Source organism: Amblyomma americanum, chromosome 2 (genome assembly GCF_052857255.1).
Source record: "Amblyomma americanum isolate KBUSLIRL-KWMA chromosome 2, ASM5285725v1, whole genome shotgun sequence".
NCBI classification, from domain to species: domain Eukaryota; kingdom Metazoa; phylum Arthropoda; class Arachnida; order Ixodida; family Ixodidae; genus Amblyomma; species Amblyomma americanum.
Window position 1 is genome coordinate 158,819,249 of NC_135498.1, and position 12,048 is coordinate 158,831,296.

General features: G+C 47.6%; 1 protein-coding gene across 1 annotated transcript in view; it reads left to right on the top strand.

The window, feature by feature from the left end:
• Window positions 1-5,922: 5,922 nt before the first annotated feature.
• LOC144121918 (4-pyridoxate dehydrogenase-like) overlaps window positions 5,923-12,048 on the top strand; it is a 74,448-nt gene continuing 68,322 nt past the window's right edge. Inside the window, exon 1 of the mRNA XM_077655357.1 lies at window positions 5,923-6,181. Within this exon, the coding sequence (XP_077511483.1) occupies window positions 6,058-6,181 (124 nt within the window). The 5' untranslated portion in view covers window positions 5,923-6,057. The remainder of the gene's footprint in view (window positions 6,182-12,048) is intronic.

Genomic DNA, 12,048 nt, shown 5'->3' on the forward strand with positions numbered 1-12,048 from the left:
GGGGGGGGGGGGTGCTCCGGATTAGTATCAACCATTTGGATTTCGTTAACGTACCCACAACATCGGCAAACACGCGGTAATTTCTGCATTTCGCGTGAATCTAAATGGGGCAGCCACGGCCGGCATTCATTGCCAAGACCCTGGGCTCTGCAGGCGAACGCAATAGCTACTGATAGCCATGCGGCAACATATCAATATTTGAAATGTAGTCTGCGATATGTACGCCGTTAATTACTGCACATGGCATAAATGCTCACTATTAAGCAGTAAAAACCTGATTTCCCGTCCCTGAGCAACTACACAACCACTTCACCACTGAAGAAAGAAAGAGGGCAAGAAAGCGAAATTGGCGAGAAGACACGTCGCAGTAGTCTCCTTAAAGTCAACCACAGAAAAAGAAATTTCATGAAAATGTCATTGAAAACTCGCAAGACAAAAAAATGTAATTTTTTGCCTGCAGCATGAAGGCCTTTCAGGCTAAAAGCGCAGTCTTTAAACTTGCATCTTTGGATAAGAGTTTCCCTGAAGTTCTCCATCGGTGCAGACGCTGTTTTCTCCATTGTCAAATCTATAAATATTGTGAACGCACCTCTCTTTACTGCATCGCAAGACCTTCCAACTTATTTCTAAACAGCCCATCTGCAAAACATCTACTTATGCGCTACAGCTTCCTATTTCATTAAGAATATCGGAGCTCTCGAGGGAGCACGCATGCTAGGGCATGCAACGCGGGACAAACGTGAGATGACAAGCTCCTTGCCTGGTAAAGAAAAGGACCAACCGGTCTGTTCCCGTGCCATTTTCGGGCCGAGCTAAATCAACCGAGAGAAAGCCGGTTCACATGCCTTAGTTTCCTTCAGTCCTTCATGTGAAATACGGTATTACCATTCACGTTAAGCAATTCTGGCTGCTTTCTGCTGTTACCCTGACTACATCTAGGACATCCTCGACTGCGAATGCTGCGTAGAAATAGAGTTTACTCTCTCTTTATTCCTCTGACTTTAGAATTTAATCTAGCCCTGTTTGGAAGTGGGCGTGATCGCCTTACTTTTGTAGCGATAGCTACACTACGTTACCTCTTCGACCCTTAGGCGTGGCACCACTTGAGCTCCGTGGCGGCGCCGTTGGTCACGTGGTTGGTCACGTGGGTTGATCACGTGGTTGGTCACGCGGTGCGGAGCAGCTGCTGCTCCCGGCGGCACGGCGCTCAGCAGCTGAAACAAACAGCTGTGCGCATGTGCCGTGTCAAGTGGGACGAAGATGAAGAAGGAACGCCCAGCGAAATGGAGCGGAGTGATTTCACTGAAGTCTCTATGCCTGATCTGTCGCAAATTGTTCTGCGCTTATCCCCAACGGCTCCTGGCCCCGATAAGGTAACTTCATCTATGATCAAAATTTTGTTCAAGGAATCTCCTGCAGACCTGTTGGCTCTAATTAACCATTCTATTAAAGGTCCTTGGATACCGCATGAGTGGCGTCTTGCTGAAATAGTTCCATTGCTTAAACAGCAAGGGGAGGGCTTAACTTTAGACAATATACGCCCTATTTCGTTAACATCGAACCTAGTGAAATTGGTGGAAAGGGTCCTTCTCAGCCGTGTCATGTCATTCATTTCAGAAAATGCTGTATTGAATCCATGTCAAATTGGTTTCAGACCGGGTTGTTCAATTTGGTGTGCTCATACTGACCTTGAGAGTAGTATTAAATTAGCTCGCAATAGAAAAAGTTTGCTGCACTTGTCACCTTGGATGTCAGTAAAGCATACGACAGCGTGGAGCACTGGACTCTCTTACTAAGATTACAGGAACTCAACTTCCCAAGCTATTTTGTGCCTGGATTTCTGTTTTTTTTTGAAAATAGAGAATTTTACTGCTGCCAAAATGGTGTTTCCTCAAGGAGATTTCCACTGACAAGAGGTCTTCCGCAAGGATCAGTTCTCTCACCTGATCTTTTGAACATTTTTCTAGGCTCAATTTTATGCATTCAAAATGTGAAAGCGTATGTGTACGCCGACGATATTGCATTTTTTGCATCAGCAGGTGGCATTCACACTCTTTATCGAAACCTGCAAAAATGACCTCAATGTTCTTGACAACTAGTTAGGAAGAATTCATCTGTCCCTTAATGTGAAGAAATGAGCATTGTTAGTATTTCCAGTTTCTGTTCCTGTAAATATCTGCCTGGTCTATAGAAATAACATAATACCTCAAGTTCAGACGGTGAAGTATCTCGGAGTAATATACGACTCTACTCTATCCTGGCGGCCACACATTGAGCGAGTTTCTGCAAAAGGAGTTCGGGCCATTGGCATCCTGCGCAGGCTTTGTAGTGCTAGGTCAGGCATGAGAAGGCATACGCTTCTGATGATTTATAAAATGTACGTCCGCGCAATTTTGGAGTTCGGGTGTGTTTTATTCTCAGGAGCTCCTGCCTATAAACTTCGCCCTCTTGTGCTTTTGGAGCGTGAGGCGTTGCGCCTTTGTCTGGGGCTTCCAAAATATGTCGCCAATGCTGTTCTGCACCTTGAGGCACGAATGCCTTCGTTATCAGCTAGGTTTCGCCTTTTAACAGTTCACACATTTTTAAAATTGTGCGACTCACCTCTTCACGCTTCCAGTATAATATTTCTTAGTCAACCTTCCGCCTTTTTTAGGGCTGCCTGGTCTCGATTTCATACCCCGCAGATATGTTACGTGCAGTCCCTCTTTGATCGCATAAATATTAATTTCACAGATGTCCGCCAAATATATAACAACTCCTCATCTGTCCAGATTGAATTCGATGACATTTTCCCATCAAATGCAAAGCTGCAGCCCTTCCCACTTCTTCAGGGTCTATTGCGGGACCACCTAAGTTCATTTCCCTCTCATATTCTTATTGCTACCGATGCCTCGCAGGACCGCGAAAAGGCAGGTGTGGGATTTTTTTCGCCTTCACTGGATTGGTCTTTTTCTCTCCGTCTTCCTGACTTCACTCCAATTTTTCTGGCTGAATTATTAGCAGTAATCTTAGCCTTACGAAAATTAGAAACTACCGTTTCCTAGGTCGTGGTTATGACAGACCCTCTGTCCATTTGCTCTTCCTTATCCTCACCCACTGAGTCTCGGCCATTACGCCTCTTTAAGTTCCTGATTCCAGCCGCCGCGGTGGCTGAGTGGTTATGGCGCTCGGCTGCCGGCCCGAAAGACGCGGGTTCGATCCCGGCCGCGGCGGTCGAATTTCGATGGAGGCGAAATTCTAGAGGCCCGCGTGCTGTGCGATGTCAGTGCACGTTAAAGAACCCCAGGTGGTCGGAATTTCCGGAGCCCTTCACTACGGCGTCCCTCATAGCCTGAGTCGCTTTGGGACGTTAAACCCCATAAACCAACCAACCAAGTTCCTGATTCCGCTCCATATAAATTCGGTAAGGTTGCTTTGGGTACCAGGTCACATAGGCTTTCACCTAAATGAGGTGGCAGGTTCCTTAGCAAGAGCCTCTCTCAGCGGCCCCAATTGTTGCTGTCCTGCCAACGTGTGCATATACAGCTGCGGTGAGGTTTCGCAGCTACACAATATTTCAGGAATTTGCTGCCTCGGCTCTTACATCATCTCCCGAATATCAGCATCTTCTGCAGCCTTGGAGTAGCAAAGACTGGCGCTCAAGCAGACTAGAGGTCTCTTTCACGCGCTTGCGTTGCCGGGTTCCCCTTCTAAATTTCTACCTTCACAGATCTGGCCTGGCAGCTTCCCCCACTGTGCCCTTTTTGTGCCGAACCTGAGACAATAGATCACTTCCTGCTGTTCTTCCGCCGCTTCTCTCATTTGAGGAAGCGTCTTTTGCAAATTCTATTTCATCAACTGGGCTTGCCTGTGTCTTCCGCGGTTGTTCTTTCCATTGACGCTTCTTTGCTTGGACGAAGCGACAGGAGTGTGCGCTCTGCTGTGCAAAATTTTCTTCAAGAAACGCAGCGACTCCCATTCTCATTTCTTTTTCCGCTCTCAGTCAGTACGGCAATGCAACATTACAGGCATTGTATACTATTATGCACATTAAGCCATTGTCCCGTCTTCGATCTCCAAGTTAACTGGGCCTCTGTTCTTCCCTCTTCCAATCTATCAGACTACATACAATTACCACTCATTTTGCCATCAAAACTTTCCTGTATCCAGTAATTTACTGCCTGTGTCTTGGCCACTCCCCCGTAGTGGGTATGTGCCAGCAACGTCTGAGGCCTTCCTTCCTTCCTTCCTTCCTTCCTTCCTTCCTTCCTTCCTTCCTTCCTTCCTTCCTTCCTTCCTTCCTTTCCTTCCTTCCTTCCTTCCTTCCTTCCTTCCTTCCTTCCTTTCCTTCCTTCCTTCCTTCCTTCCTTCCTTCCTTCCTTCCTTCCTTCCTTCCTTCCTTCCTTCCTTCCTTCCTTCCTTCCTTCTTCCTTCCATCCTTCCTTCCTTCCTTCCTTCCTTCCTTCCTTCCTTCCTTCCTTCCTTCCTTCCTTCCTTCCTTCCTTCCTTCCTTCCTTCCTTCCTTCCTTCCTTCCTTCCTTCCTTCCTTCCTTCCTTCCTTCGAAGCGGCGAAAGACTGACTTGGCAGTTCGACTCAGCTTGTTCCACTCGGCCAGGTGTTATACTCCATCGAGTCGCTCCAGGTTTAACCAGAGCTAAACGACTGCCCTTTTTTTTCTGTGGGGATGCGCTGGTCTGTGGCCCTCGTACGAAACTGAAACATTTTTTATGTCAGTTATTATCACTAAAAAGTGCGCTTTGTTTAACTACAATCCTGCGATTTTGGGGTTTTCGTGGCAGCAGTCAGCTGGCAGATTAGAACGAAACGTAAATATTAATGTAGGCATTCACATCCATGCCTTTTATTCTCATCAAACTCAGGCAAAACATAAAGATGACGTTTAAGCCAGGACTGAAGCCGGCATTAAAGTTTTCGAATTACATGGCTGTGTGAAGTGTCATTTTCTTGAATCGAATAAAAACTCCAGTCATGAAGGCGTTTAGGATGAAGAAAATTTCTCCCTGTACGCAATCATACTGGCAGTCTTTACTGTGAAGGGGCAGTTTCAACTGCAGCGGCTTACCATGTTCCGAGCCAAAGAGTGAAAAAACAACGCAACGGGTCCATAAGCGGGGCCACTTTCAGCCGCGCATGAATTGTTTGCGCGTGGCGGTGACGGTAGCCTCAGGAGGAGGCACGTGTGCACGAGTACTGGTGCAAGCAGTACTGCTCCCGGATTACGGGGCTTTGTGCGTCCAAGGCACTGTCCCTTATCTCTTAACCGAGGACATATCTCAGGAGCGTGAAAGAGCGTCCCAATTAGGCCGGCAGTGAGATGTCAGGGAGCATTGTCGCACTGCAGGTTAGAGAAAGTATCCGCCGGACGACAGAGAGCAGTGCGCGAAAGCGCCGTTTGAGGAAGCAAGCTTAATTTCCCTTTGTAGACACGAATAAAAAAAACGGTCCGCCTCCTTTATTGTCGCCGACACGCTGCCGCTAGACGGCCCTGAATAGCGTGCCGTTCACTCGTTATAAGTGATTCCGCTCAGGTGCTCAAGCACAAGCACCGAGGCCGGAACGATTTTTCGTGTCCACAGAGTCAGGGGCTTGGCGAGTGTCAGCGCGCCACTCTCTCCGACGCGGTCGAGAAGCGACGGCCTTGGCTGAACCTTTCACACCACCGTTGGGTCTCGTGCCGAGAGCATGGAGTCATCCTTGACCATGAAGTGGCCGCCGCTGTCTCCGGCGTGTCGGCCTACTTTTTTCTGCGGGCAGGCATTCTCTTAAGATTTCCTTCTTTCGTCATAATCGCGCGCCGTACGCGCTGGGAGAGGGCATCTCTCTCTCTCTCCTGCGCGGTACGCGAGAGGGCAAGGGCCTGAATCGACAATGACTTCGAGTCTCACCCTCTACGATATCTTTGGGGGGTATCAAAAGAGTCCACGCAACGCACTCTGTATCAGTCTGGCGCGCGTCGAGAGAGTGCTCGCTTTTCGGTGTGTCTTGGACAGCGGTGCCGGCTTATACGCCCGAACATAGCGGAGAGCTGGTTTGAAACTCTGTGCCCAAGAGCAGCCATGGTGTCCAAGGCCGACCTTTTGGCAGTGACGATGATGTTCGCCTACATGAACCCGAAGCAGAGCCCCGAGCACCTGGACACGCCGTTGAAGGAACTGAGGAAAGAGTACGACTACATTATAGGCAAGTTCTGCCCGGAGCGTTATGCGTTTGTTTTATGAAGTTGGCGTCCCTCGTAGAAATGGGGAAAACTCGCCGAACTCTGTTTGTGGAAGACCACTAAAAATTTTGCCAGGTACTGCCTGCATGTTGAGAAGAGGTGTGTAAAGTAGTTTTAAACTTTGACTCTGCATCGAGTCTCGCCGATACAGTCTTGACTGGTGGCTTTGGTAGGAATCTTGATTATCGGATAATTTGCAGGACACAGCATGACGTTGTGAGGACCATTGATTCAGAGAGTTCTGCAAAACATAATCCTAATTTCACCGGCTGCTGGCTCTACACATAAGTGCAGAAAGTTCCTTAGTAATGCCAATGTTCCAGTGAGTTTCCTTCCGCATTGTGTAACCTATTTTTTTTCTATTAGCTTTACGAAATTATTCAATAGAATTCCCTTCTAATGCAGTGCATGCATATATCTATATATTTGTGTATTTGCACATGCAATATGGGACACAGGGTAAGCTCTTGTGGGTGCTGAAAAGCTTAATATGTCATCATCAGAAATGCACTGAAATATAAACTGGGATCAGAAGCTATATTATTGCAAAGCTCACAGCTGCACAAATAGCGTGTTTGACTGAGCATTGCCACAAGCATTTCTAGCATTAATGACCAGGTCGATGCTTTGGCCGCCATATCGAAGCCTCTGTCGAGGGGCTCCGCCATGAGTATTAACTAGTCAGGAGCATAGTTAATAACTTTCCCACGAATCATTGTAAGATATAAAACCAAGCAGTGCTGGATATGATATTATGGTTAATTAAAGTGAACTCGCCTGTTTTCACACACACACACACACACACACACACACACACACACACACACACACACACACACACACACACACACACACACACACACACACACACACACACACATATATATATATATATATATATATATATATATATATATATATATATATATATATATATATATATATATATATATATATATATATATATATGAAGGGAGCCAACAGTCACCGAAACCAAGGTGCATAGGGGAACGTGAATTTTTTTTTAATGTGTTATGCTTATGAGTGGGATAGTAATACTTAGATTAATAAATCGCTTAAAGAAAATTACTTATAAAGCAGCAGAAAAAACAACCATGCCGCCGGTGGGATCCGAACCCACGACCTCCGAATATCGCGTCCGGTGCTCTTACCAACTGAGCTACGGCGACGGCTGTCCAATCTGCTGCTCTCGTGGGTATTTATGTTTACTGGGTGTAAGCGAGCCTTGAGAGTGTTCACCAGCGCCACCCTCGACCATAGCGGCGGACGTAGCACGTCCTGTAATACCGCGAGCGTGACGTAGAACGTCATCTAACGGCGAGGGCGGAAACTGTGCGAGAGCCCTCTTATGCTACCTATGGCATCAAGACTGCCAGAACCGAGACCCTCGTTAAGCTATTAGCAGAGAAGTTAAAGGAAATGAGGGGGCCGTTTGACAAATTTATGAAGGGAGCCAACAGTCACCGAAACCAAGGTGCATAGGGGAACGTGAATTTTTTTTTTTTAATGTGTTATGCTTATGAGTGGGTAGTAATACTTAGATTAATAAATCGCTTAAAGAAAATTACTTATAAAGCAGCAGAAAAAACAACCATGCCGCCGGTGGGATCCGAACCCACGACCTCCGAATATCGCGTCCGGTGCTCTTACCAACTGAGCTACGGCGACGGCTGTCCAATCTGCTGCTCTCGTGGGTATTTATGTTTACTGGGTGTAAGCGAGCCTTGAGAGTGTTCACCAGCGCCACCCTCGACCATAGCGGCGGACGTAGCACGTCCTGTAATACCGCGAGCGTGACGTAGAACGTCATCTAACGGCGAGGGCGGAAACTGTGCGAGAGCCCTCTTATGCTACCTATGGCATCAAGACTGCCAGAACCGAGACCCTCGTTAAGCTATTAGCAGAGAAGTTAAAGGAAATGAGGGGGCCGTTTGACAAATTTATGAAGGGAGCCAACAGTCACCGAAACCAAGGTGCATAGGGGAACGTGAATTTTTTTTTTAATGTGTTATGCTTATGAGTGGGATAGTAATACTTAGATTAATAAATCGCTTAAAGAAAATTACTTATAAAGCAGCAGAAAAAACAACCATGCCGCCGGTGGGATCCGAACCCACGACCTCCGAATATCGCGTCCGGTGCTCTTACCAACTGAGCTACGGCGACGGCTGTCCAATCTGCTGCTCTCGTGGGTATTTATGTTTACTGGGTGTAAGCGAGCCTTGAGAGTGTTCACCAGCGCCACCCTCGACCATAGCGGCGGACGTAGCACGTCCTGTAATACCGCGAGCGTGACGTAGAACGTCATCTAACGGCGAGGGCGAAAACTGTGCGAGAGCCCTCTTATGCTACCTATGGCATCAAGACTGCCAGAACCGAGACCGTCGTTAAGCTATTAGCAGAGAAGTTAAAGGAAATGAGGGGGCCGTTTGACAAATTTATGAAGGGAGCCAACAGTCACCGAAACCAAGGTGCATAGGGGAACGTGAATTTTTTTTTAATGTGTTATGCTTATGAGTGGGATAGTAATACTTAGATTAATAAATCGCTTAAAGAAAATTACTTATAAAGCAGCAGAAAAACAGCCATGCCGCCGGTGGGATCCGAACTCACGACCTCCGAATATCGCGTCCGGTGCTCTTACCAACTGAGCTACGGCGACGGCTGTCCAATCTGCTGCTCTCGTGGGTATTTATGTTTACTGGGTGTAAGCGAGCCTTGAGAGTGTTCACCAGCGCCACCCTCGACCATAGCGGCGGACGTAGCACGTCCTGTAATACCGCGAGCGTGACGTAGAACGTCATCTAACGGCGAGGGCGGAAACTGTGCGAGAGCCCTCTTTTGCTACCTATGGCATCAAGACTGCCAGAACCGAGACCCTCGTTAAGCTATTAGCAGAGAAGTTAAAGGAAATGAGGGGGCCGTTTGACAAATTTATGAAGGGAGCCAACAGTCACCGAAACCAAGGTGCATAGGGGAACGTGAATTTTTTTTTAATGTGTTATGCTTATGAGTGGGATAGTAATACTTAGATTAATAAATCGCTTAAAGAAAATTACTTATAAAGCAGCAGAAAAAACAACCATGCCGCCGGTGGGATCCGAACCCACGACCTCCGAATATCGCGTCCGGTGCTCTTACCAACTGAGCTACGGCAACGGCTGTCCAATCTGCTGCTCTCGTGGGTATTTATGTTTACTGGGTGTAAGCGAGCCTTGAGAGTGTTCACCAGCGCCACCCTCGACCATAGCGGCGGACGTAGCACGTCCTGTAATACCGCGAGCGCGACGCCGCTATGGTCGAGGGTGGCGCTGGTGAACACTCTCAAGGCTCGCTTACACCCAGTAAACATAAATACCCACGAGAGCAGCAGATTGGACAGCCGTCGCCGTAGCTCAGTTGGTAAGAGCACCGGACGCGATATTCGGAGGTCGTGGGTTCGGATCCCAACGGCGGCATGGTTGTTCTTTCTGCTGCTTTATAAGTAATTTTCTTTAAGCGATTTATTAATCTAAGTATTACTATCCCACTCATAAGCATAACACATTAAAAAAAAAAATTCACGTTCCCCTATGCACCTTGGTTTCGGTGACTGTTGGCTCCCTTCATAAATTTGTCAAACGGCCCCCACATTTCCTTTAACTTCTCTGCTAATAGCTTAACGAGGGTCTCGGTTCTGGCAGTCTTGATGCCATAGGTAGCATAAGAGGGCTCTCGCACAGTTTCCGCCCTCGCCGTTAGATGACGTTCTACGTCACGCTCGCGGTATTACAGGACGTGCTACGTCCGCCGCTATGGTCGAGGGTGGCGCTGGTGAACACTCTCAAGGCTCGCTTACACCCAGTAAACATAAATACCCACGAGAGCAGCAGATTGGACAGCCGTCGCCGTAGCTCAGTTGGTAAGAGCACCGGACGCGATATTCGGAGGTCGTGGGTTCGGATCCCACCGGCGGCATGGTTGTTTTTTCTGCTGCTTTATAAGTAATTTTCTTTAAGCGATTTATTAATCTAAGTATTACTATCCCACTCATAAGCATAACACATTAAAAAAAGAATTCACGTTCCCCTATGCACCTTGGTTTCGGTGACTGTTGGCTCCCTTCATAAATTTGTCAAACGGCCCCCTCATTTCCTTTAACTTCTCTGCTAATAGCTTAACGAGGGTCTCGGTTCTGGCAGTCTTGATGCCATAGGTAGCATAAGAGGGCTCTCGCACAGTTTCCGCCCTCGCCGTTAGATGACGTTCTACGTCACGCTCGCGGTATTACAGGACGTGCTACGTCCGCCGCTATGGTCGAGGGTGGCGCTGGTGAACACTCTCAAGGCTCGCTTACACCCAGTAAACATAAATACCCACGAGAGCAGCAGATTGGACAGCCGTCGCCGTAGCTCAGTTGGTAAGAGCACCGGACGCGATATTCGGAGGTCGTGGGTTCGGATCCCAACGGCGGCATGGTTGTTTTTTCTGCTGCTTTATAAGTAATTTTCTTTAAGCGATTTATTAATCTAAGTATTACTATCCCACTCATAAGCATAACACATTAAAAAAAAAATCACGTTCCCCTATGCACCTTGGTTTCGGTGACTGTTGGCTCCCTTCATAAATTTGTCAAACGGCCCCCTCATTTCCTTTAACTTCTCTGCTAATAGCTTAACGAGGGTCTCGGTTCTGGCAGTCTTGATGCCATAGGTAGCATAAGAGGGCTCTCGCACAGTTTCCGCCCTCGCCGTTAGATGACGCTCTACGTCACGCTCGCGGTATTACAGGACGTGCTACGTCCGCCGCTATGGTCGAGGGTGGCGCTGGTGAACACTCTCAAGGCTCGCTTACACCCAGTAAACATAAATACCCACGAGAGCAGCAGATTGGACAGCCGTCGCCGTAGCTCAGTTGGTAAGAGCACCGGACGCGATATTCGGAGGTCGTGGGTTCGGATCCCACCGGCGGCATGGTTGTTTTTTCTGCTGCTTTATAAGTAATTTTCTTTAAGCGATTTATTAATCTAAGTATTACTATCCCACTCATAAGCATAACACATCAAAAAAAAAATTCACGTTCCCCTATGCACCTTGGTTTCGGTGACTGTTGGCTCCCTTCATAAATTTGTCAAACGGCCCCCTCATTTCCTTTAACTTCTCTGCTAATAGCTTAACGAGGGTCTCGGTTCTGGCAGTCTTGATGCCATAGGTAGCATAAGAGGGCTCTCGCACAGTTTCCGCCCTCGCCGTTAGATGACGTTCTACGTCACGCTCGCGGTATTACAGGACGTGCTACGTCCGCCGCTATGGTCGAGGGTGGCGCTGGTGAACACTCTCAAGGCTCGCTTACACCCAGTAAACATAAATACCCACGAGAGCAGCAGATTGGACAGCCGTCGCCGTAGCTCAGTTGGTAAGAGCACCGGACGCGATATTCGGAGGTCGTGGGTTCGGATCCCACCGGCGGCATGGTTGTTTTTTCTGCTGCTTTATAAGTAATTTTCTTTAAGCGATTTATTAATCTAAGTATTACTACCCACTCATAAGCATAACACATTAAAAAAAAAATTCACGTTCCCCTATGCACCTTGGTTTCGGTGACTGTTGGCTCCCTTCATAAATTTGTCAAACGGCCCCCTCATTTCCTTTAACTTCTCTGCTAATATATATATATATATATATATATATATATATATTGTAGGGGTGTGTTTATTCGGTGAACCCAGATGATTCCAGCCGCTCAGGGGAGACTCGCAGCGAAGCGTCAGGCGTGGCGAAAGAGCAAGGCAGCGAACAACTTCTTCGTCCTTGAGAGCGGCAGCACGCGA